The sequence below is a fragment of the Pristiophorus japonicus genome, chromosome 8 (genome assembly GCF_044704955.1).
Source record: "Pristiophorus japonicus isolate sPriJap1 chromosome 8, sPriJap1.hap1, whole genome shotgun sequence".
Taxonomy (NCBI): domain Eukaryota; kingdom Metazoa; phylum Chordata; class Chondrichthyes; family Pristiophoridae; genus Pristiophorus; species Pristiophorus japonicus.
This window is the reverse complement of record NC_091984.1, coordinates 167,003,432-167,029,964: the sequence shown is the minus strand read 5'-3', so window position 1 is coordinate 167,029,964 and position 26,533 is coordinate 167,003,432. Positions and strand designations below refer to the sequence as shown.

The 26,533-nt window shown below is 45.8% G+C and overlaps 1 protein-coding gene across 1 annotated transcript in view; it reads right to left on the bottom strand.

The window, feature by feature from the left end:
- Positions 1-26,533, bottom strand: part of LOC139269216 (glutathione hydrolase 1 proenzyme-like) — a 122,532-nt gene that overhangs the window by 19,096 nt on the left and 76,903 nt on the right. The window contains 4 exon segments of the mRNA XM_070888308.1: positions 6,968-7,095; positions 10,306-10,493; positions 12,441-12,577; positions 13,519-13,668. Coding sequence (XP_070744409.1) covers positions 6,968-7,095; positions 10,306-10,493; positions 12,441-12,577; positions 13,519-13,668 — 603 coding nt within the window.

Sequence of the window (26,533 nt, the reverse complement as noted above, 5' to 3'; positions counted from 1 at the left end):
CCTCATCGCCACAACTGGACAGCAATATCGCTTTACGCTTCTCTATCAGTGCGTCCGTGTTCCCCGTCAGGTCGTTTGCCATAAAGTAGTACTCGAGCCTTTCCGTAAAGGCCTCCCAATCATTGCCCACTGTAAAATCCTTTAGCGAGCCCAGAGTAACCATGGTTGAGTGAAGCTCGTCCGTGTCCTCGTCGCCAATGTGATGTATGTAGCACTCAAATCACTGACTCCACACAGTCTGGTGTTGTAGTAACAGCTGTGACCGTAGTCCTTTATTGTGCAACTCCAGAGTGCCTCTCAGGTGTGGTGGGCAGCCTTTTATACGCTGTCTGTCAGGGGGGAGTGAGATGTTATGTATTGTCCAGGTACATTAAATGTATAAGTACAATAGTACGCCACAGAGGGTGCTGTGGTGGGAGACCTGAAAATACCTGCAAGACAGGGTATAAAAGGCTGCCCACCACACCTGAGAGGCACTCTGGAGTTGCACAATAAAGGACGAAGGTCACAGCAGTTACTACAACACCAGACCCTGTGGAGTCAGTGATTTGAGTGTTACATACATCACATTGGCGACAAGGACACGGACGAGCTTCACTCAACCATGGTTACTCTGGGCTCATTAAAGGATTTTATGGTGGCCAATATTGTACTTATACATTTAATGTACCTGGACAATACATAAAAGATTCCTCTCGCAAAGAGTGATTATATAATAATAGAATTTCACATTGAGTTTGGAAGTGACATTCTTCAGTCCGACACTACAGTCTTAAGGGGCGAAATTGCACTGCGCCCTAATTGGGAGTGGTAATCTTCCGGGGCTGGGACTTTATGCGCTCGGTGCAGAAGTCCCACCCCTGCCGCTGAATTGAGCTTACCGCCCCTCAAAGGAAGCGGAGCGTAATCTCCGGTGTTCCACTTGGGGGCAGGTGCCACGGCGCACCTGGCGGAATGTTCATGCCACGAAAATGCTCCGCGTAGCACTGACACACTTCAACACCCCTCCCCTTCAATTAAAGGAGAGGGCTGCTGTGCACTCTGCATGGCCTCTGATGGCCTCTACATGGCAGCATGTGGCCAGGCCAGCAGCCCAGCACCCAAGACCATGCTAGGGCCACAATTGACTGCACAATGGCCACCCGGGGCACTGGCAGCCTGAGAGCGGATGTCCGCTAGTTTTGCGACCCCCAAAGCTGGCGTTTACATCCGCCAGTGCCAGCCTCGTGGCCCAAGGGGCAATTTCCCCCATGGAGCGTTAAAGGGTTGGCGCGGGCCAGTGAGGGGTCACTGCGCAGGGCGATGATGTCCTCGCCGGTTGCGTAACGGGCCCGGGCGCTAACCGAGGGGTGCGGCGCTGCCATGGCAACACCTCCGAAAACTCCCGGGCAATTTCCCAGGAGGCAGTAGCCTCCCTGCCTTGCCTTACTCCCTGGAGGCACTAACGGGGCTATAAAAAGGGGCAACTTCGCCCCTTTAAACTTAAACAAAGCCCATTACTTAGGTATGAGGGGTGAGTTGGCTAAGGTAGATTGGGAAGTTAGATTAAAATGTATGGCAGTATATAAGCAGCAGCAATCATTTCAAGAAATATTTCAAAATTCTCAATGAATATACATTGCAATGAGATATAAAAACTACACGGGAGAAGTGAGCCATCCATGGCTAACTAAAGAAGTTAGGGATATTATGAGATTAAAAGAAGAGGCTTATAATGTTGCAAAGAATAATAGTAAGCCTGAGGAATGGGAGAGCTTCAGGGACCGAAATTGCCCCTTTCGATAAGGCCATTGGCGGCCATGAGTCGCCGTGGAGAGGTCGCCATTTTGGATATTGCCCTCCTTTGGGGTGGTGTGGGGGATCGCCTGGCCCATTTTCCCGCCGATACCTTACCGACTGGCAGCGACCCCTTTCGGAAATTGCCCCGCGGGAACGGCCGAAACCCTCCCTGGCGGCCCAGTATCTGCCACTAAAGTGGCTGCAGGGTTCGCAACGGCCCTCCCTTTTAACTGAAGGGGAGGGACGTTGTGACGCACCAGCGCGATGACGTCATCAGCACGCGCTGACGACCTGGAGCGTCGGCCACTCTGACCTGCTCCCACTTCCGCTCTGCTAATGGCGGCTACTCCGACCCAACCGCACTTCCGCCCTCTCCCCACACCAAACACTGCTCTGACCGGAAACAAAAGCCAAACAGCTTGTGAATTCCCCGGATTGCCCACCCCATGCATGGCACACTTGAAATGCAGTAGGTGCGACTCGTTTCAGGTGGAGGGCAATTTCAGCCCCTTAGGAACTAAAAAAAAAGGAGAAAATAGAATATGAAAGTAAATTAGTAAAGAAATATAAAAATCGATTGTTGGAGCTTCCTAAGTATATAAAAAGGAAGAGAATAGCAAAATGAGACAGGAGAAATTATCAGAGGCTTTAAATATTTTGTATCTGTCTGTACAATAGAAGACACCAAAAGTAAACCAAATATAGTAGAGAACCACAGGGCTAATGAGAGCGAGCAACTTAAAGTAATTAATATCAGGAGAGACAAAGTACTAGAGAAACTAATGGGACTAAAAGCCGACAAATCCCCTGGACCGGACGGCCAACATCCTGGGATTATAAAAGAGATGGCTGCAGAGATAGTGATGCATTGGTTGTGATCTTCCAAAATTCTCTAGTTTCAGGAACGCTCCCAGTAGATTGGAAGGTAGCAAACATAACCCTGCTATTCAAGAAAGGAGGGAGAGAGAAAATCGAGAACTACAGGCCAGTTAGCCTGACATCAGTCATTGGGAAAATGCTGAAATCCATTATTAAGGAAGTGATAACAGGCCACTTAGAAAATCATAATATGATTAGGCAGAGTCAACATGGTTTTATGAAAGGTAAGTCATGTTTGAAAAATGTATTTGAGTTTTTTGAGGATTTTTCTAACTAGCAGGGTAGATAAAGGGGAACCAGTGAGTGTAGTATATTTGGATTTACAAACGGCACATAAAAGTGCCACATAAAAGGTTGTTAAGCAAGCTAAGGACACATGGGGTTGGTGGTAAGGTATTAGCATGGATAAAGGATTGGTTAACAGATAGAAAACAGAGAGTAAGGATCAATGGGTCATTTTGAAATTGGCAGGCTGTAACTAATGGGGGTAGGATCAGTGCTTGGGCCTCAGCTATTTATAATCTATATTAATGATTTAGATGAAGGGACCAAGTGGAATGCATCCAAGTTTCCCGCTGATACAAAGCTAGGTCGAAATGTAAGATGTAAGGAGGATGCAGAGAGCCTGCAAAGGGACGTAGATAGAGTATAATTTGGAGAAATGTAAGGTTATTCACTTTGGTAGGAAGCATACCTGGAATACACTGCACAGTTTTGGTCTCTTTATTAAGAAAGGATATACCTGCTTTAGAGGCGGTGCAATGAAGATTCACTCGAGTAATCCCTGAGATGAGAGGGCTGTCCTATGAGGAGAGGTTGAGTAGATTGGGCCTATACTCTGTGGAGTTTAGAAGAATGAGAGGCGATCTCATTGAAAATACAAGGTTCTGAGGGGCATTGATAGGGTAGATGTTGAGAGATTGTTTCCCCTGGCTGGAGAGTCTAGAACCAGAGGGCACAGTCTCAGGATAAGGGGTCGGCATTTTAAGACTGATGAGGAATTTCTTCACTCAGAGGGTTGTAAATCTTTGGAATTCTCTGCCCCAAAGTGCTGTGGATGCTCAATCGTTGAGTATATTCAAGGCTGAGAGATAGATTTAAGGAATTAAGGGATATGGGGCAGGAAAGTGGAGTTGAGGTCGAAGATCAACCTTGAATGGCGGAGCAAGCTCGAGGGATCTACTCCTTCCCCTAATTCTTATGCTCTTATGTAAAATTCAGATGTGGATATTGGATGAGGATAGGATTCCGTTCGGCTGTGGTGCCCTCCAACATTTGGAGATCTTGTTTTCTGTCTTTATTCTGCCATGTACAGCACTGATAGTTTTAGCAGTCTACCCACCGGTACCCACAGATTGCTATCCTGTGCTGTTATCATGGACACACTTTAAAGATCTGCCAATAAATATTAAAAAGGAGTCTGGTGTATGCCATGCCAGTCCACCCTGATCCTCTTACCATGTTATGCATCTCTGGAACTCCATAATTGACTCAAATTCAAGATGAACAGTAAAGATACTGAGTTCAAGTGTAACTATTTTACAAAGTGGTGGTGAATATATGGACTAAACTGCCCAGGGACGCAGTGGAGGTGGGTAGTGTCAGCATGCTCAAGAGGGATCGGGACAGATATTTGGCAGGGAAAGTGGTTGAAGTGTACGAGAAAAAGAATAATGTATGGTCTTTTTTGAACTTGGGGTCTGACCAGCTGGACTGTAATTGTCCCTTCCAGTCCTGCACATGACTCTATTTCTATGCTCTTGAATACTTTGCTGAATCATGTATTGATATCTGGCACAGTGCACTTTCTAAAGAGCATCATAGTCTCAGAGCTTTGTTTGTGGATATCCTCTCAATCATTACCTTGGCTGTAGTTAATGGCTCACTGTCTCATTCCACTGACAGGAGTTCCCCAGGACTTTGTGCTCACTCCCATTGGCCATACAATGACCTTCTCTACATATCTGCCAACTCTATGCACTATTATGCCAAGCACTTTTTCCCTTAGCAACTATTAACTTTCTTTAAAGTTGGTCCAAGATTTGAATACTGCTCCCCTATCTGAAGAAAGACTTGCTGCATTTCCCTTGGGACAGGATACAAGAAAAAGCTGCTTTTCTGATAGGCTATTCTTTTCTCACTTCCAGCCTTCAACCCCCGTGTCACAACCATTCTTGTGTCTCGATTTTAATATGTTTATTGATCCATGAACTTTTGTTTCTTGTTCCTTCCTAGTTATGAATATGTCATTCTGTTTCCTACTCCCTGCATTCTCACTCTGTTTAAATCAAGACAACATATTGGCCTAGAAATTCCTAACTTTAACCACAAGTTACCTGTTTGCTGAAAAAAATGGCGGCAGACACTCAAACGCCCTTCTCTGGTGTGGTACTCGGTGGCCGCCATTTTGCTGAAGGCCTTAGCGCTGCTGGCCCTGGACATGCAAATATGGAGAGCGTGACATCAGTCGCCGTGCAGTCTGTGAACTTGGACCTTTGCGCTGAGTTTTGCACTGTGTCATAAGCTCACTCTGAAAAGCCAGCGAGCAGCAGAGACCCTGTCAGCACTTAAAGGGTCACACACATCTTTTAGGTAAGTTTGCATTTAAGCTTTTGGACTGGATTTAAAAAAATTTATTTAAGTAGTAGCTTGGTGCAATGGATGTTAAAAGTTTTCAAAGTGTGCAGGGACTGCAAGGCCTCGGATGGTAAAGGAAAGCCTCTGAGAGGACAGAAAATGCTGCAAATACTCAGCAGGTCAGACAGCATCCATGGAGAGAGAAACAGAGTTCACATCTCAGGTCGAGATTCGGCCTGACCTGCTGAGTATTCCAACATTTTATGCTTTTATTTCCAGTTTCTAGCATCTGCTCGCAGAGGGAAGAGGAGGAAGGTGTGGTGGGTGCTGGGGAAGTCGTGCATTGGGAAGTGTGTGAGGCTAGTGGTGCAGATAGTAAGAGATGGATTTTGAAGATGCATTCACTGACCTTGACCACTGGTCTGAGGTCATGAAGCTTCTTTGGGCACTGGAGCCAGGTGGTGGGGGAGAAACTGCTGGCAGTGATGGCCTCGGTGATGTGGTCCCACATCTTTCTTTCTGGAAGGCCTCCTGGCTCCTGTGGGTAGAGGATCTCTCTTGCATTGTTGAACCCTTGCACAAAGCTGGAGTACTGTGTGCGAGACACTGGGTGCCCCTGCCCTGGCTTGCTGAGCCATTTGTGTTAGTACTGAGGCACTTTCCCCCTTTTTTTTAGGTGTGGAAGGCAATTCAGCTTTAAGAGCTGAAGACTCCCAGTTGGGAATTCTTATTAATGTTAATTTTTTTTCAGAAGGCAGTTGAGCGGTAAGGGCTTAAAACTGCCTATTTTTTAAATGATTTAAAAAAAAATCATTTTAGAGAGCAGTTCCCCTTTAAGGGACTGCACTGCCTTGTAAAATGACAGCCTTGCTTTAAGAAAAGGCTGTTCTGGCTTCAATGACGCTACAGCCACGCTACATTGGGCCTCCTGCTGGGACAACCGCCACAAAAACAGCTTTGCAGGCTAAGTTTAGCGCTGGGCTAATGTAAATTTGCAGCCAGTGCCAATATCCCGGTCCTGCCAGCGCCATTATTTTTGCCAGTCATTAACTCCGGCCCACAGTGGCACCTGGATGGTGTCGAGCTTCTTGAGTGTTGATGGAGCTGCACTCATCCAGGCAAGTGAGGAGTGTTCCATCACACTCCTGGCTTGTGCCTTGTAGATGGTGGAAAGGCTTTGGAGAGTTTGGAGGCAAGATACTCGCCGCACAATACCCAGCCTCTGACCTGCTCTTGTAGCCACAGTATTTATGTGGATGTGACCCCTAAGATGTTGATGTTGGGGGATTCGGTGATGGTAATGCTGTTGAATGTCAAGGAGCGGTAGTTAAATGTTCTCTTGTTAGAGATAGTCATTGCCTTGCACTTTTGTGGCGCGAATGTTACTTGCCACTTATCAGTCCAGGTCTTGCTTCATGCGGGTACAGACTGCTTCATTATCAGGAGTTGCGAATGGCACTGAAGACGGTGCCATCATCAGCAAACCTCCCCACTTCTGACCTTGTGATGGAGGGAAGGTCATCGATGAAGCAGCTGAAGATGGTTGGTCCTAGGACACTGCCCTGAGGAACTCCTGCAGCAATGTCCTGGGGCAGAGCTGATTGGCCTCCAACAACCACAACCATCTTCCTTTTCCTGCATGACAACAGTGACTACACTTCAAAATGGTATCGTTCTTCAGCACAAACATTAATTCCCATCAGTTGAATATACCCCTCTAAACAGTGCGCACCTGGTTTGATGAAGTTGGCTATAGAAGGGGGAACATCAAACCCACTCAGAATGCCCGGTGAAGAAAAGTCATCCATTTCATCGTTGAAAATAATCCCATTTTTGCTTGACCTCACATTCGATCCAAAGCTGCAAAAAAAGAAAAGAAGTTTCCTTACAGAAAGCACCACTCATTTCACCCACCTTGTATACAGATGGAGAGGCCACCTGTTGGCTCGTGGGTGTTCAGGACCCACGCAGAGGCAGATTGGTACCGAATATCACTCCTTACTTCACACATTTCATGTCTTTCATAATCCACAAAAGGAGACAAATTCTAATCAACGTTGCCTAGTTTAAGAGGTGATTTTGTGCACTTGCGCTGTTGACAGCAGCCTCAATGGGCAGCTGTGCTTACCGGAAATTCAGACATTAATTGCCTGTGATTTGCTAACCATTCATTCCGATGGACAGTCATGGGCAATGTACACACAAACTGGTCACAACTGCTTCTGCCTGACAAGCTCCAGCCACCAGAGTGGACTCTTTAAATTGGCACTTTACAGACCTACCACAGTGCTGACTGTCTGGTTGCACCATCCTCAATAACATATTACATCGAATTTACAGCGTATTTAGCACAACTGTTCTATACCGGTGTTTATGCTCCATACGCGCCCCCTCCGATCCTATACCATCTCACCCTATCCTCCTATTCCTTTCTCCCTCGTGTATTTATCGAGCTTCCCCTTAAATGCATCAATGCTATTCGCCTCAACTACTCCATGTGACAGCAAGTTCCACATTCCACCAACTCTCTGGGCAAAAATGTTTCTCCTGAATTCCTTATTAGATTTATAAGTGACTATCTTATATTTTGACCCTCCACAAATGGAAACATCTTCTCTATGTCTACCCGATCTAATACTTTCAGAATTTTAAAAGACCTCGGGGCTGAAATTGGTGAAGGCCCCCGCCCGCCCAAGTGCCACCCAAATGTTGCCGACGATGGAGTCGGGCCCATGGAGGGTCGAAGACCTGAAAACGAAAAGCACCAAAAAAAAACCATCGGAAGACTTTCAGGGGACCCCATCCAGGTAAGTCCCTGTAAAAAAATAAATAAAAAAATGTTTACTCACCTTTTTTTCAGATCTTCGTACCTATCATCGAGGACAGCCCAACCTCCTCGCAGGGGTCCACCCTTGTTCTGGCACCGACTCCCGCTGACTCCTGCCCACATAAATCTGGCATCTCGGCAGGGGGGAGTCCACTTACGCCACTCGGCCGTCCGCTGACATCAGCGGGCGGTTCTCCCCTCCCACCCGCTCCAGCCCAAATCGAAAGTGGCACAGGGTGCAACTCGAGGAGGCAGTGGGCAGCAGTCGGCAGTAAGGCCATCAATTTCGGGCCCCTCACTAGGTAGCCCCCTCAGCCTTCGCTTTTCTAGAGTAAATATCGATGCCTGTTCAGTCTTCTCTGCTGGTTATAACCTCTCAGTTCTTGTATATTTCTTGTAAATCTTCTTTGAACATAAGAAATAGTAACAGGAGTAGGCCATACGGCCTCTCGAGCCTGCGCTGCCATTCAATAAGATCATGGCTGATCTGATCATGGACTCAGCTCCACTTCCCTGCCAGCTCCCCATAACCCCTTATCCCCTTATCGTTTAAGAAACTGTCTATTTCTGTCTGAAATTTATTCAATGTCCCAGCTTTCACAGCTCTCTGAGGCAGCGAATTCCACAGATTTGCAACCCTCAGAGAATAAATTTATCCTCATCTCTGTTTTAAATGGGCGGCCCCATATTCTAAGATCATGCCCTCTAGTTCTAGTCTCCCCCATCAGTGGAAACATCCTCTCTGCATCCACCTTGTCAAGCCCCTTCATAATCTTATACATTTCGATAAGATCACCTCTCATTCTTCTGATTTCCAATGAGTAGAGGCCCAACCTACTCAACCTTTCCTCATAAGTCAACCCCCTCATCCCCGGAATCAACCTAGTGAACCTTCTCTGAACTGCCTCCAAAGCAAGTATATCCTTTCGTGAATATGGAAATCAAAACTGCACGCAGTATTCCAGGTGTGGCCTCACCAATACCTTATATAGCTGTAGCAAGACTTCCCTGCTTTTATACTCCATCCCCTTTGCAATAAAGGCCAAGATACCATTGGCTTTCCTGATCACTTGCTGTACCTGCATAGTATACTTTTGCATTTCATGTACAAGTACCCCCAGATCCTGCTGTACTGCAGCACTTTGCAATCTTTCTCCATTTAAATAATAACTTGCTCTTTGATTTTTTTTCTGCCAAAGTGCATGATCTCACACTTTCCAACAGTATACACCAGCTGCCAAATTTTTGCCCACTCACTTAGCCTGTCTATGTCCTTTTGCAGATTTTTTATGTCCTCCTCACACATTGCTTTTCCTCCCATCTTTGTATCTTCAGCAAACTTAGCTATGTTACACTCAGTCCCTTCTTACAAGTCGTTAATATAGATTGTAAATAGTTGGGGTCCCAGCACTGATCCCTGCTGCACCCCACTAGTTACTGGTTGCCAACCAGAGAATGAACCATTTATCCCGCGTGTTCCCCAGTGCCTCTACATCCTTTCTGTATTTTGGAGACCAGAGCACTGAGTGTGGATATATGGAGCCACTCTTTGCACTACTTTGACCCAGAGTCACACTAACCTTCCCCAATAACACCTGATGTCCCTTCCTGCAACACCTCAGTCCCTCAGGAACACAGCAGCACCATTTTTCACATTCTGATGTAATTGCTACCTATCGCAGCCCATGTTCAAATGGATTAAGCATGTACTGTGAGGAGAAACAATGTAAGCTAGAAGAGAGACTGTGGAAAGCCCAAATCTGAAATGGTGGGGCCCTGTGCACAAAGGTATGAATGGAAGAATGATAATGGATAGGCAGTTATGGGAGCTGGCAGACAGAAGAGTGTTAGGTGGGATCCTGTGAGAACTATGATATGAAAGTACTTGCATTTATATAGTATCTTTCACAACCTCGGGACATTCCAAAGCACTTACTAAATACCTTTGAAGTGCAGACTCTGATATAATGTAGGAATTGATGGTAAGCAAGGTTGTGGTGACTGGCAAGTGTAAGGACTCGTGATATCTCTCTCCTTCATTCTCACGTGGGGCTATTTCTCACCCCTCCCTACAGTGCACCTCTAGTTTGGTTGATATGAGACGTAAGAAAATTCAGAATCCAGCCCATCACCCCGCCCCCGTACACTCAGCTAAGGAGGACCAAGAAGAAACATTAAGGGGAAAGAAGCAAAGGGAGATAATATTATAATGAATGAATTTCTGAAGACCAGAAAGCTCTTACTATAAGTTAATGGTGCTGGTTACTGACACTGCACTGCCATCCTCTGCTACCAGGGAGAGATGGGCAGTTCCGTGATTATCCGTGGTGTAGAAATCAGGCTCATAGTATTTTATAGAGTGCGTCGTATTGTCTGTGATTTTCATCCGAAGCCGCTCTGCAAAATAGTCTGAGGTCATATTGGAAAGGAACTGATAATGAAAAAAATCACAGGAATAAAATGATTAGGCTAGTGCAGTGTGTTAGATATTGACCTTTCATCTCCGAGATCAGGGATCGAAAGCAGCTCAGACTGAATAAACAAAAGTCCCCCAACCTGCTGACAATTAAGGTCCTTCATGAAATGAGTTGCATTGTCTCAGCCTACAGCACAAAAGTACACATGTCAACTCTAAATCATCAGTCTCACTCAAAGAGGGCACAGGATGGCTGGTGTAGGAAATGGAGGAACTACACACTGTGGACAGTAGGTGGTGCTCTTCTGAAAGCGAACCAGAAGTATATCATTAGGTCAGGGTCCAGACTGCAGTCACATGTGACCCGCAAGCTCCAGCAACTGGTCCACAAATCCCCAGCAACTCAACTTCTATTTCATAGAAAGGTAGAAAATCTAAATCTCTGATTCATTGTAATCATACAGCACAGAAAGAGGCTTTTCAGCCAATCGTGCTTGTACTGGATCTATGAAAGAGCTATCCAATTAGTCCCACTCTCAGAACTAAGGGTCATCGACCTGAAACGTTCACTCTGTTTCTCTCTCCACAGATGCTGCATGAGCTGCTGAGCATTTTCAGCATTTTTTGTTTCTATTATCAATGAGCTTGGTGTCTCTCTGATGAGGATTCCAAGCCCATAGCACACCCTGGAAGCCTCACTGACAAGAGATTTTTTTTCCCCCAAAATATACTTTATTCATATAAAATGTTCACAATACATTGGAAAATAGCTCAGTACCTTGTGGTCAGCAATTCCATACAATTTGTTTGGATGCTGACAGCAGTCCCATACAATGCACTAGGTTGCATTTCATTTCAAGGTACAGTTTAGTACAATCCGTAAATCACGTTACATGTAGTACTGTGCAAATGAGGGTATTACATGGAGCAGATGAGAACAGGTTTACATTAGATTCCAGGATACATTTCAATACCGATCACGAATCACGTTACATGTAGCACTATGCAGATGAAAGCAGTACACGGACCGCATGGGGATACATTTACATTTCTTTACAAGTTACTAAACAGTGCAGAGACTTTCATTATACATGGCACAACACAGGTGTTTTTCAGTACATGGTGCTCTATGTATACAAGCAGATTAACAAGTACAGCCCGAGGGGGGTCTGATTGCATCCCCTGGGTTTACCGTGGCGGAAGGGCCTTAAACTCTGGCCCTTCCCCACCGTGCCTTTGCGGCGACTGCACCAACCTTTAGTGTGTCCCTCAGTACGTACTCCTGGACCTTGGATTGCGCCAGTCTGCAACACTCGGCCGTGGACATCTCCTTGCTCTGGAAGACCAGCAAGTTTCGGGAAGACCAAAGTGCGTCTTTCACCGAGTTGATGACTCTCCAGCAGCAGATGATGTCTGTCTCGGTGTGCATCCCTGGGAACAATCAGCAGAGTACAGAGTCCTCTGTTACAGAGCTGCTTGGGATGAACCTCATCTCCTTGCAGACCTGCATCTCCTTGCAGACTGCCTTGCCAAGGGGCAGTCCCAAAGGGGATGGATGACAGTCTCGTCCGCACCACAGCCAACTCGGGGCAGAGTGCTGTGTCTCTGAAACCCCGGCTGTGCATGAAGGATCTGACGGGTAGGGCCCTTCTCACCGCCAACCAAGCTACGTCTTGGTGCTTGTGTGAAAACTCTGGCGATGAGACATTCTGCCGAACAAGTTCGACAATCTGCTCGGGGAACCGACTGACAAGAGATGACAGCAGAAACCCAGGTGCTTTCCCAGTGCCACATGCACGCAAAAGCTCAGACTCACCCCAACGCACACTCCCGTACGCACAGCACTGTGTGTGCAAGGTGGAACAGTATACAACTTGCTCAGCAAGCAGTGTGACAGTACTGGTGCCAGCAAGGAGAACAGCTTTTGATTGACTGAGAACGACATTTCAACTGGTAGTTTACCTCAGTGAGGTTGACAAATCGTGGATCTCCCATCATGCTTCTCTTTGCAAATGCAAATTTAAAAGCTTCAACTATTCGATGATATGTCAGGGCCTTCTGTCCTGGGGTAGAAACACTATGTGGCGTAAAATTATAACCTGTAAATCCATAAAAAATTAAGGAAATGAAATGATCTGACTAAAGTTCACTAATAAATCCAATAAGGGATTCAGGACAAACTTCTTTACCCAGAGAGTGGTTAGAATGTGGATCTTGTTACCACATGAAGTGGTTGAGGCGAATATTGAGCACCGACACATTTAAAGGCAAGCTAGATAAGTACATGAGGGAGTAAGGTATAGAAGGTTACACCGATAGGGTAGACAAAGAGGGGTGGGAGTATTCTCATGTGGACCATAAACACCGGCATAATGCTTTTGGGGCTGAATGGTGTTTTTCTGTGCTGTAAATTCTATGCAATGTAATCTTACAACACCGTTCTCAGGAACCAATGGGTGGGGCGACCTAACCAGTGCAAAAGGAGAGAGACTTGTAAAAGCCCAATGGCACTGGTTTTGTGGGACAAGCAGGCACATGAATGCTCCTGAACTGGCATCACAAAAATGTTCCAGCCCATTGACTGTCCTTCCATTTCCCTGGCATTGTGTCACGCACTTCAGACACGGAGTGTTGAGTGCTCAACTATGAAAACGGTGACATTGGGATTGGTGTAGGGAATGCCCTGCTCATTGCGCTCAAACAACACAATTTTGACAAAGACTTTCTATCCAGTCAGGTTATATTGGAACAGTAATTTTGTTGCATTTCTCATTACATAAATATTTCTTCCATGTTCTGATCTGGGTACACGGGGTGTGTGGGAGCAGGAAATAATAACTGTGAAAATTAATTGAGGAAGTCCTCTGGGCAGGCCTACTGCCCAAACATTGGAAGTGTGAATGGGCCCCAAATGGATCACCCGGGTGTACAGCCATTAGAAGATTACCATGGATTATTTTTGTAATGGGAACCGGCTCCCCAGAGACACGCTGACGTCACCAACACCACTGGTCAGAATGTCGCCGCTATGATAGCTCACCCTTCAGGATATTCAATATCAATCCAAGCACAAGCCCACCGGACGGAGCGTCGGGCACAAACAACGTGTAGTCACCAATCGATATGTTTAGCACATTTTCAGTGAATTGAGGTGTGTAGTTCTTCAGGTCCTCAAGAGTTACAATCCCACCTGTAGAGGGGGAAAAGGGAATTTAATACAATTATGCCAATAAATGTTTCAAGTACACTCGAGAGTGAATCTGAACTCATTATCACAACTGCAGCAACCCTCACTCCCCCCCACCCCCCCCCCCCACACACAAGTGTGACCGTAGTCTTTTATTGCAGGTCTCCAGAGTGCCTGTCCAACCTGTGAGGTCTCCTTAAATACCTGTGCTCCCAAGGGATTATGGGATCCCTTGGGACTCCAGAGGATGAGCCCTCTGGTGGCTGTACAGAGTAAATACAAGTTTACATATATAACCACACCCCCCAAAGTCAATAGTGTAACTATTTACAATGTGAGTCGATCTGGGGCCCTTCTTGCTCTGGTTGATCGTCTCGGTGTGAAGGCTGGTATTGTTGAATTATTTGTTGGGCCCTCGTTGAGCTGTTGTGCAGCTGACCTTGCTGGGCTGCCTGGTGTGTTGGGTCCTGCTGGGCTGCTGTGGATGATGGGTTCTGCTTCGTGGTCAACCGTGGTGCGGATTGCCACTGGTGTGTATGTTGGGGGATCAAAAAAGGTAGGATTGCTCAGGATAGTCCGTGAATCTGAGTTTGATTTGGTCCAAGTGTTTCCGGTCCAAGTGTTTCCAGTGAATGAGTCCATTTGATAGTTTGACCCGAAACACCCTCTTTGGCCATGACAGTGCCGGGAAGCCACTTGGGACCTTGTCCATAATTCAATACAAATACAGGATCATTGATTTCAAACTCGCGTGACACATTTGCGCTATCATGGTATGTACTTTGTTGAAGCCACCTGCTCTCTACATGTTGGAAATACTTTTTTAAAAATTCGTTCATGGGATGTGGGCGTCACTGGCAAAACCAGCATTTATTGCCCATCTTTAATTGCCCTTGAGAAGATGGTGGTGAGCCGCCTTCTTGAACCGCTGCAGTCCGTGTGGTGAAGGTACTCCCACAGTGCTGTTGGGGAGGGAGTTGTGGGATTTTGATCCACTGATGATGAAGGAACAACGATATAGTTCCAAGTCAGGATGGTGTGTGACTTGGAGGGGAATGTGGAAGTGCTGGTGTTCCCATGCGCCTGCTGGTGTTGTCCTTCTAGGTGGTAGAGGTTGTGGGTTTGGGAGGTGCTGCCGAACAATCCTTGGTGAGTTGCTGCAGTGCATCGTCTTCAACATCATCATAGGCGGTCCCTCGTATCGAGGATAACTTGCTTCCTGGCCAAAAAGGGATGAGTTCACAGGTGTTTCAATGAAGGAGCTAATATTTCAGGTCCTAAGCTACATGTTAAAGGGTGGAAGGTGCCTGTGCATGGATTTTTTAATGTGTGGTGGCCGCTGTACACCAGCCACCGCACGGGCTTGACGGAGCTAGGTCTTGGTCCAGTGGCAAGGATTAACCAAGGCGGCTGCAGCGCATCTTGTAGATGGTACACACTGCAGCCACAGTCTGTCGGTGATGGACGGAGTGAATGTTTAAGGTGGTGGATGGGGTGCCAATCAAGCGGGCTGCTTTGTCCTGGATGGTGTTGAGTTTCTCGAGTGTTGTTGGAGCTGCACTCATCCAGACAAGTGGAGAGTATTCCATCACACTCCTAACTTGTGCCTTGTGGAGGGTGGAAAGGCTTTGGGGAGTCAGGAGGTGAGACCCTTGTCGCAGAATACCCAAACCCTGACCTGCTCTTGTTGCCACAGTATTTATGTGGCTGGTCCAGTTAAGTTTCTGGTCAATGGTGACCCCCAGGATGTTGATGGTGGGGGATTCGGCGATGGTAATGCTGTTGAATGTCAAGGGGCGATGGTTAGCCTCTCGATTATTTTAGATAGTCATTGCCTGACACTTGTGTGGCATTGGAGGGAATTAGATATGGCCCTTACGGCTGAAGGGATCAAGGAGTATGGTGAGAAAGCAGGAAATGGGTACTGAGTAGAATGATCAGCCATGATCTTATTGAATGGTGGTGCAGGCTCGAAGGGCTGAATGGCCTACTCCTGCACCTGTTTTCTATGTTTCTATGTTCATGTAGATCTGGGTGAACTAATGAGAGCCATGTCTTAAATGCTCTTTTCATGAGCAGTTCAGCAGGTGGGATCCCAGTGAGCGAGTGGGGTCTCGTGCGGTAACTAAGCAGGACTCGGGATAGGCCAGTCCTTCAGTTACTCTCTTCAAGCCTTGCTTAATGGTTTGCACTGCTCTCTCTGCCTGACCATTGGACGCTGGTTTAAACGGGGCAGATATGACATGTTTGATCCCGTTACGGGTCATGAATTCTTTGAACTCAGCACTGGTAAAACATGGCCCGTTGTCGCTCACCAGGACATCGGGTAGAACGTGTGTGGAAAACATGGCCCACAGGCTTTCAGTGGTGGCAGCGGACGTGCTTGCCGACATTATCTCACATGCAATCCACTTGGAGTACGCATCTACAACCACAAGGAATATTTTACCCAAGAACGGACCTGCATAGTCGACGTGTACCCTAGACCACGGTTTGGAGGGCCAAGACCATAAACTTAGTGGCGTCTCCCTGGGTGTATTGCTTAACTATGAACATATATTACATCTGTGAACGCAAGACTCTAATTCTGCATCGATACTGGGCCATCACACGTGGGATTTGGCTGTCGCTTTCATCATTATGATGCCTGGGTGGGTAGTGCGAGGTCATTGATAAAGGTGTCTCTGCCCTTCTTGGGAACCACTACTCTATTGCCCCACAGAAGGCAGTCTGCCTGTATAGACATTTCATATTTGCGTCACTAGAACGACTTTATCTCTTCCTGCATTTCCACTGGGACACTGGACCACCTCCCATGAAGCACACAGCTTTTGACTAGAGATAATAAGGGGTCCTGGCTTGTCCAGGTTTTGATCTGTCGGGTAGTGACGGGTGATTTCTCACTCTCAAATGCTTCCATAACCATGGCTAAATCTGCGGGCTGCGCCATTTCCACCCCCGTGGTGGGCAATGGCAGCCTACTGAGAGCATCGGCGCAGTTTTCTGTGCCTGACCTGTGGCGGATGGCGTATGTTGTATGCGGACAACGTGAGCGTCCATCTCTGGATGCAGGCCGATGCATTGGTATGTATCCTTTTACTCTTGGAAAACAGGGATATGAGTGGCTTATGGTCAGTTTCCAATTCGAATTTTAGCCCAAATAGGTATTGATGCATTTTCTTTACCCCATAGACAAACGCTAATGCTTCTTTCTCAATCATGCTGTAGGCTCTCTCAGCCTTAGACAGACTCCTGAATGCATAAGCAACCGGTTGCAGTTTCCCAAAATCATTAGCTTGTTGTAATACACACCCGACGCCATATGACGACGCATCACATGCTAGTACCAAACGCTTACATGGATCATACAACACAAGCAATTTGTTTGAGCATAACAATTTTCTCGCTTTTACAAAGGCATTTTCTTGGCTTTTGCCCCAAACCCATTCGTCCCCTTTTCGTAGTAAGACATGCAGTGGTTCTAACAGTGTGCTAAGACCCGGTAAGAAGTTACCAAAGTACTTCAGGAGTCCAAGAAACGACCGCAGCTCCATCACGTTCTGTGGCCGCGGTGTGTTCTCGATTGTCTCCATCTTTGCGTTGGTGGGCCTGATGCTGTCCGCCGCGATCCTTCTCCCCAAGAACTCCACTTCAGGCAACAGGAAAATGCACTTCGAGCGTTTTAACCTGAGCCCCACACGGTTGAGTCGACTAAGAACCTCCTCCAGGTTCTGCAGATGCTCGACTGTGTCCCAATGTCATCCTGGAAAACCATGGTGTGCGGGATCGACTTCAGTAAGCTTTCCATGTTTCTCTGGAATATCGCCGCTGCTGATCGAATTCCAAACGGGCACTGTTATAAATGAAAAGACTTTTGTGCGTGTTGATGCAGGTGAGGCCCTTCGATGATTCCTCCAGTTCCTGTGTCATGTAAGCTGAAGTCAAATTCAGCTTCGTGAACATCTTTGCGCCCGCCAGCGATGCAGAGGTCATTGGCCTTTGGGAGTGGGTATTGGTCCTACAGGGAGAAACGATTGATAGTTACTTTGTAATTGCCACAGATTCTGATGGTGCCATCTCCCTTGAGCACAAGAACGATCGGGCTGGCCCACTCGTTGAACTTAATCGGTGAAATGATGCTCTCTCATTGCAGCCGGTCGAGCTCGATCTCTACGCTTTCTCTCATCATGTACGGTACTGCTCTTGCCTTGTGATGGAAGGCATCCGCCCCCAGAATTAGGTGGATCTTCACTTTTGCTCCTAGGAATGTCCCGATGCCTGGTTCGAACAGCGAAGGGAACTTGTTTAAGGCCTGGGCACACGAAGTGTCGTCAGCGGGCGATAGCGCTTAGACATCGTCCCAGTTCTAGCATATCTTTCCCAGCCAGCTCCTGCCGAGCAACGTGGGACCATTGCCTGGTACCACCCAGAGTGGTAGCTTGTGCACCGCTCCATCATAGGAGACCTTTACGGTAGCACTACCAATTATGGGAATCAGTTCTTTTGTGTAAGTTCTTAGTTTCGTACTAATTGGAGCTAAGACGGACCCTGAGGCCTTGTTGCACCACAATCTTTCGAAAGTCTTTTTGCCCATGATGGACTGGCTCGTGCCCGTGTCCAGCTCCATTGACACCGGGAGTCCATTAAGTTCAACATTCAGCATTATCGGGGGACAATTCGTGGTGAATGTGTGCACCCCATGTACCTCTGCCTCCTCAGTCTGAGGCTCTGATTTGTCGTGATCCTCTGCGGATCTGTCCTCCTCTGCAACATGGTGGTTTGCAGGTTTAACAGGATTTGCAGCTCGCCTGCACATACGTTGGAGGTGTCCCATTGTTCCACAGCCCTTGCAAATGTACCCTTTGAATCGGCATGAATGGAAACGATGATCACCCCCGCAGCGCTAACAAGGTGTTAATGGCCTTGCATTCATCACCCTTGATGGTGGACTCTGAGACATCTGCGGATGTGAGCTGCAGGCATGTGTGACCTGCCCTGTACGTTGCGAATCAAAAACAACATCACAGTACTTGTAGCAGCACTTGTGTGCTGAGAGATTTGCTTTGTATTGTCACTGGTGGCAATGAACGCCTGGGCTATCGCTATGGCCTTACTCAAGGTTGGGGTCTATACAGTCAAAAGTTTGCGAAGTATGGTTTCATGGCCAATGCCAAGTACGAAAAAGTCTCTGAGCATGTGCTCCAAATGTCCTTCAAATTAGCAATGTCTGAAAGGCGTCTTAGCTCGGTGACATAACTCGCCACATCCTGGCCTTCAGACCTTTTGTAGGTGTAGAACCGGTACCTCGCCATCAGAACGCTTTCCTTCGGGTTCAAATGCTCTCGGACCAGTGTGCACAAATCATCATACAATTTCTCCGTGGGTTTCGCTGGAGTGAGCAGATTCTTCATGAGGCCATACGTTGGTGCCCCACAGATGGTGAGGAGGATCGCTCTATGTTTGGCAGCGTTCTCTTCCCCATCTAGCTCGTTGGCCACGAAGTATTGGTCGAGTCGCTCCACAAAAGTTTCCCAATCATCTCCCTCCGAGAATTTCTCCAGGATGCCCACTATTCTCTGCGTCTTTGGGTTCGCTATCTGTATTTCGTCGCCAGTTGTTATGTATGGAGAAAGAGTCAGACTGAACACTGTGAGCTCAAAGTAAAGTGTGACCATAGTCTTTTATTGCAGGTCTCCAGAGTGCCTCTCCAACCTGTGAAGCCTCCTTAAATACCTGTGCTCCCAAGGGATTATGGGATCCCTTGGGACTCCAGGGGATGAGCACTCTGGTGGCTGTACTGAGTAAATACAAGTTTACATATATAACAGTGAGCAAGGAGGTCTTCCTGTGCAAGGAGTATAGCGAATAAGGCGGATGAGCTAAAAGCACAGGTAGACACTTGGGAGTATGACATTATAGCCATTACAGAAACATGGCTGAAAGAGGGGCAGGTTTGGCAGATCAATATTTCTGGTTACAGGGTTTTTAGACAAGATAGAGAGGGGGGTAAAAACAGAGGGGGGGGGGTGTCGCGGTACTGATTAAATAATCTATTACAGCGGTGAGGAGGGATGATATGTTAGAGGGATCATCAAATGAGGCCATATGGGTTAAATTGAAAAATAATAAAAGGGGCGATCACACTGCTGACCGTGTATTATAGACCCCCAAACAGTGGGAGGGAGATAGAGGACAAATATGTAGGCAAGTTGCTGTGAAGTCCAAAAACCATAGGGTAGTAATAGTAGAGGATTTTAACTATCCAAATATTGATTGGGACACATATAGTGTGAAGGGTATAGAGGGTGCGGAATTCTTGAAATGCATTGAAGAGAACTGTTTTAGTCAGTATGTAGTAAGCCCAACACGAGTTTTAGTTTTGGGGAATGAAGCTGGGCAGGTTGAAGGGGTATTAGTGGGAGAGCACTTGGGTGCCAGTGACCATAATTCAGTCAGATTCAAGTTGGTTATGGATAAGGACAAGGATAGGCCTGGAATAAAAGTCCCGAATTGAGGAAAAGCTAATTTTGCTAAGTTAAGGAGTGATTTGGCCATAGTGGACTGGAAACAGCTGCTTGTGGGTAAATCAGTTGTGAAACAGTGGAAGGCATTCAAGGAGGAGATCTGGAAGGCTCAAGCCAAACATGTGCTCTTAAAGAAAAAGGCTGTGAATAATAATTCTATAGCCCCCTGGATGTCTAGGGACTTACAGGGGAGGATAAAGAAAAAAAGGGACAATTATGTCATATACCAATGGCTAAATACTATCGAATCTTTAGAGGAATATAGAAAGTTAAGAGGCAAAATTTAGAAGAATATTAGGAATGCTAAGAGAGAGCACGAGAAATTCTTCCGACTAGTAAAATTAAGGAAAACCCTGAGATGTTCTATAAATATATTAAGAGTAAGAGGATAACTAAAGAAAGTGTAGGGCCTATTAGAGACCATGAGGGTAATCTTTGTGTAGAGGCGGAAGATGTTGGTAAGGTTCTTAACGAATACTTTGCATCTGTTTTCACAAAGGAAAGGGGCAATGCAGATATTGCTATCGAGGAGGAGCATGATTTTCTGGATGAAATATAGTAAGTGAGGAAGTATTAAGGGGTTTATCAGCTATGAAAGTAGATAAGTCCCCAGGCCCGGATGAAATGCATCCCAGGCTGTTGAGCGAAGTAAGAGAGGAAATAGCAGAGGCCTTGACCATCATTTTCCAGTCCTCTTTGGTTTGGGCACGGTGCCGGAGGATTGGAGGACTGCTAATGTAGTACCCTTGTTTAAGAAGGGAGAAAGGGATAGGCCGAGTAATTACAGGCCTGTCAGCCTAACCTCAGTGGTGGGAAAATTATTGGAAAAAATCCTGAAAGGATAAATCTGCATTTGGAAAGGCAAGGATTAATAAGGGACAGTCAGCATGGATTTGTTGAGGAAAGATCGTCTGTGACTAACCTGATTGAATTTTTTGAGGAGGTAACCAAGAGGGTTGATGAGGGTAGTGCGTACGAGGTAGTGTATATGGACTTTAGCAAAGTTTTTGATAAGGTCCCACATGGTAGACTGGTCATGAAGGTTAAAGCCCATGGGATCCAGGGCAAAGTGGCAAGTTGGATCCAAAATTGGCTTGGAGGTAGGAAGCAAAGGGTAATAGTTGATGGATGTTTTTGTGACTGGAAGGATGTTTCCAGTGTGGTTCCACAGGGCTCAGTACTGGGTCCCTTGCTTTTTATGATATATATCAATGATTTAGATTTGAATATAGGGAGTATGATTAAGAAGTTTGCAGATTACACTAAAATTGGCTGTGTGGTTGATAATGAAGAGGAAAGTCACGGGCTGCAGGAGGATATCAATCTACTGGTCAGGTGGGCAGAGCAGTGGCAAATTCAGAGAAATATGAGGTGATGCACTTTGGAAGGGCTAATAAGGAAAGGGTATACACATTAAGCAGTAGGCCACTTAATAGCGTAGATGAACAAAGGGACTTTGGAGTGCTTGTCCACAGATCCCTGAAAGTAACAGGCCTGGTGGATTAAGGTGGTTAAGAAGGCATACGGAATGCTTGCTTTTATTGGTCGAGACATAGAATATAAGAGCAGGGAGGTTATGCTTAAATTGTATAATACTTTGGTTGGGCCACAGCTGGAGTACTGCGTGCACTTCTGGTCGCCGTATTATAGGAAGGACGTGATTGCACTAGAGAGGGTGCAGAGGAGATTTACTAGGAATGGAGAATCTTAGTTATAAGGACAGATTAGATAGGTTGGGTTTGTTCTCATTGGAACAGAGGAGGTTGAGAGGAAACCTCATTGAGGTGTACAAAATATTGAGGAGCCTGGACATAGTGGATCGTAAGGGTCTATTTCCATTGGTGGAGGGGTCTATTACGAGGGGGCATAGTTTTAAGGTGGTTGCTGGAAGGTTTAGAGGGGATTTGAGGGAGGGCTTCTTTACGCAGAGAACCCGCTGCCTGGAAGAGTGGTGGATGCAGAAACCCTCACCACTTTTAAAAGATGGTTGGATGGACACTTAAAGTGCTGTAACCTGCAGGGTTACGGACCTACAGCTGGTAATTGGGATTAGACTAGATGACCTTTTGTTGGCCGGCACAGATATAATGGTAAGCACTGCAGGGAATGGAAAACGGCCAGGGTGATCTTCTGGACTAGTGTAGATCGCCTGGATGGGTCGGAGAGGAATTTTCCCAGATATTTTTCTCAATAAATTGGCCTGAGTTTTTATCTGGTTTTTGCCTCTCCCAGGAGATCACATGGCTCCGATTGGGGTGGAGTGTAGAATGTTTCAGTATAAGGGGTGTCACAGTTGTGTGAGGCGGACTGGTTGGGCTAGGGACTCTTTGCCTTTCCGTCATTGTTCATAGGTTTATATGTAACCTTCGGGGCTGCTGACCGAGGGCTGTGCGGTTCTTTGTCGGCCGGCATGGACACGATGTATCAAAATGGCCTCCTTCTGTGCTGTAAATTTCTATGTCATTCTCAGAGGTGTGGTATATTAGACTGTTATTCTAACTTCAACCAGGTCACCTCTTTTCCCAAATAAAAAATAAGTTCCTTGATTTGTTCCTCATAATTTAGATTCCTAAATCTCATTCATTGTGTTTCGCCTCTATCCCCTCTCGAGAGCAATAATATCCTTCCTGTGATTAGGCAACAAGAACTGCACATAGTGCTGGGGATGGGGTCTTATACAACAATGCAACCGTTGGATCTGCACTCGCTCTCCCTTTGCCAGTGGAACCCAGCTCCTCATTTCCGTTTGTTTACTGAAGCTAAGGACAATGTTGCCGGAGCATAATTTGATTCACTAGAGCCCCTTTCTTTCATGGTTGGTCTGTTATACCACAACTGCATGACACATGTATTCCCCCTGCTTGCTCCATATCAATCATTTTACACTAATCCACTTTGATAACATCTTTTACCATTGGCCCAGTTACCTGAAAGATCTAAAGCTTTCAGAATCCATTTACATTGTTCCTCGTTATTTGTACTGCCACCTATATTGGCATTATCTGGAAACTGGAGATTGTATTTACTATACCCATCATAATCATTAATATTTATTAACAACAACAAAGGACTCAAAATTGACTCTGGGGTATTTCACTCATTACTTCATCCAGTGTAAAACATTCATATTGATTGCTACCCTCAGTTTTGTGTTTTTAAGCCATTTTCCACCAATATCATCAGCCTCACATTTTGGGATTCCTTACTTTTAAGAGTCAATCTGGCAAGTTGTAATAACATTTTCATAAGTCCAAGTAAATATCATCTACATTACCCCTAAACACCACATCAATAATGTCTTTGTAAAATTCCAGCTTGTGTAACATAGCCTCTCTTTCCTGGCTGTTACAGTATCATAGGATAGTACAGCACAGAAGGAGGTCATTCAGCCCATCGAGTCTTTAACAAGTCGTGTTCATCCAGTAGATCTCAAAATTATTTCAGAGGCTTTCTTTTTCCGAGATGTTAATTTCATGGCCTGTTGTTTCCAGGTGTATCTGGATCTCTCCGATCCTTTATGCTCAAACACCATCACCTATTTCATTTGCCATTTCTGCACCAGCTCTTCCTGATTAAATTTACAAATATACCGCCAATCAATGCTTAATGTGTGTCACACCCACGAGGGGCTGAGTTTTCAGCTACAACACTTTCACTCAACACAGAGAGGAGCCTTTCATCCCATTAGTCTGTGCTGAAGTAGAACCCGTGTCACACAATTGAAAAGCCATGAAGCTAATCCACTGAAGCATACACTCCTCCCACACAGGCTAACCTTCATACCATTCAAACGTTTAACTGAACTCTTACTGAATTTATGATGTTCAAATTTTAACTGAACATTCAACTTTAAATATTATTCTCTCAAACAGACTGTACCAATCGTAATTGTTGAGTTTGAAGCATAGAGCTCACATGATTTATTGGAACAATCTGTATCAAGAGACGGGAGCAACATAATTTCAAGAGCAAGATTGAAAATGTTCAGTTCGGATACTGAACTTTTCAAACGTTTCAGCTGAAGGTTAAAACTGAAGCCAAATGTATTCATTCAATTAAAAGACTTGCATTTATATAGTGCTTTCACAACCTCAGGCCGTTCCAAAGCACTTCACAACCAATGAAGTACTGTTGAAGTATAGTCACTGTTGGAAAGCCCTGGTCTCTGATGGAGTCAGTAGAGATCAGACCACAGAGGCCTGGCACGTTGCAGGTACACTAGCAGTCTCAGAACTACTGCTGAATAGTCAAAAACAAATCCACAAATACCGTCCCATCTCCTAGAGCTGTGAATGCTCCCAGAATGCTAGAATGCTTGGAAAGGCTGTGTAGAGGTGCTTGCTGCCAGCACCATCCTTTTGGTCCCTCCACTAACCTTTAAATGCTGGATGCCAAGGCCCAACAGGATAGGCCCAGCGTCCAGGAATCAATAAAGGCAAACAGCAGGAAATACAGTGGAGGATGGTATCCTCACTTTAACATTTTATTTTTTGCATGCACCTTTCTACCTGTGGGTGTGTTTCTGTTACACCATGAGGTCTCCCGTTCAGAAAGAGAAGGGGAGGCAGGGATCTGACAGACCATATCATTAAATCCTAATCCACCCACAAAATGGAGTCAGGAGAAACTCAATCATTTACCTTCATCTTCCAGTTAGGTTTAAATTACTTAGAAGAACAAACTCTTGATAATAATTAACTTTATTACTGAGAAAAAGGTTTAAAAAAATCTTTGTTGCTTTCTAAATGTGAACAAGTAAACCACAGTTGGATGAACTCTTGGCATTATTGTAATTTGAGATAAATCTAGTGAGTAATTAGAAATGCACAAGTTACTCAAGAGTAACCAGCATGACTTTGTTACAGGAAAGCCATGTTAAGAGATTTTTTTGAAGAATATTTTGAAGAAGATTTTCAGAAGGTGTTTGCCAAGAGATCAGTTATAAAATTTCAGGCCTGTGGTACAAGAGGAAATGCAGCAGATGTGAATAGAACGTTGGTTATTGGAATATGAACAAAGCTGGAGTAAATTGGTGTTGCTCAGATTGAAGAAATGGAAGTGGTGTTACCCTGGAGTCAGTGCGAAGCTCACTTTTCTTCTCAGTATATATAGGTGATTTGGACTAGGCGTAGGAAGCACAATATCATAGAAACATAGAAACATAGAAACATAGAAAATAGGTGCAGGAGTAGGCCATTCGGCCTTCTAGCCTGCACCGCCATTCAATGAGTTCATGGCTGAACATGCAACTTCAGTACCCCATTCCTGCTTTCTCGCCATACCCCTTGATCGCCCTAGTAGTAAGGACTTCATCTAACTCCTTTTTGAATATATTTAGTGAATTGGCCTCATCAACTTTCTGTGGTAGAAAATTCCACAGGTTCACCACTCTCTGGTTGAAGAAGTTTCTCCTCATCTCGGTCATAAATGGCTTACCCCTTATCCTTAGACTGTGACCCCTGGTTCTGGACTTCCCCAACATTGGGAACATTCTTCCTGCATCTAACCTGTCTGAACCCATCAGAATTTTAAACGTTTCTATGAGGTCCCCTCTCATTCTTCTGAACTCCAGTGAATACAAGCCCAGTTGATCCAGTCTTTCTTGATAGGTCAGTCCCGCCATCCCGGGAATCAGTCTGGTGAACCTTCGCTGCACTCCCCCAAAAGCAAGAATGTCCTTCCTCAAGTTAGGAGAATAAAACTCAACACAATACTCCACGTGTGGCCTCACGAAGGCCCTGTACAACTGTAGCAACACCTCCCTGCCCCTGTACTCAAATCCCCTCGCTATGAAGGCCAACATGCCATTTGCTTTCTTAATCGCCTGTTGTACCTGCATGCCAACCTTCAATGACAGATGTAGCATGACACCCAGGTCTCGTTGCACCTCCCCTTTTCCTAATCTGTCACCATTCAGATAATAGTCTGTCTCTCTGTTTTTACCACAAAAGTGGATAACCTCACATTTATCCACATTATACTTTATCTGCCATGCATTTGCCCACTTACCTAACCTATCCAAGTCACTCTGCAGCCTCATAGCATCCTCCTCGCAGCTCGCACTGCCACCCAACTTAGTGTCATCCGCAAATTTGGAGATACTACATTTAATCCCCTCGTCTAAATCATTAATGTAAAGTGTAAACAGCTGGGGCCCGAGCACAGAACCTTGCGGTACCCCACTAGTTACTGCCTGCCATTCTGAAAAGTACCCATTTACTCCTACTCTTTGCTTCCTGCCTGACAACCAGTTCTCAATCCACGTCAGCGCACTACCCCCAATCCCATGTGCTTTAACTTTGCACATTAATCTCTTGTGTGGGACCTTGTCGAAAGCCTTCTGA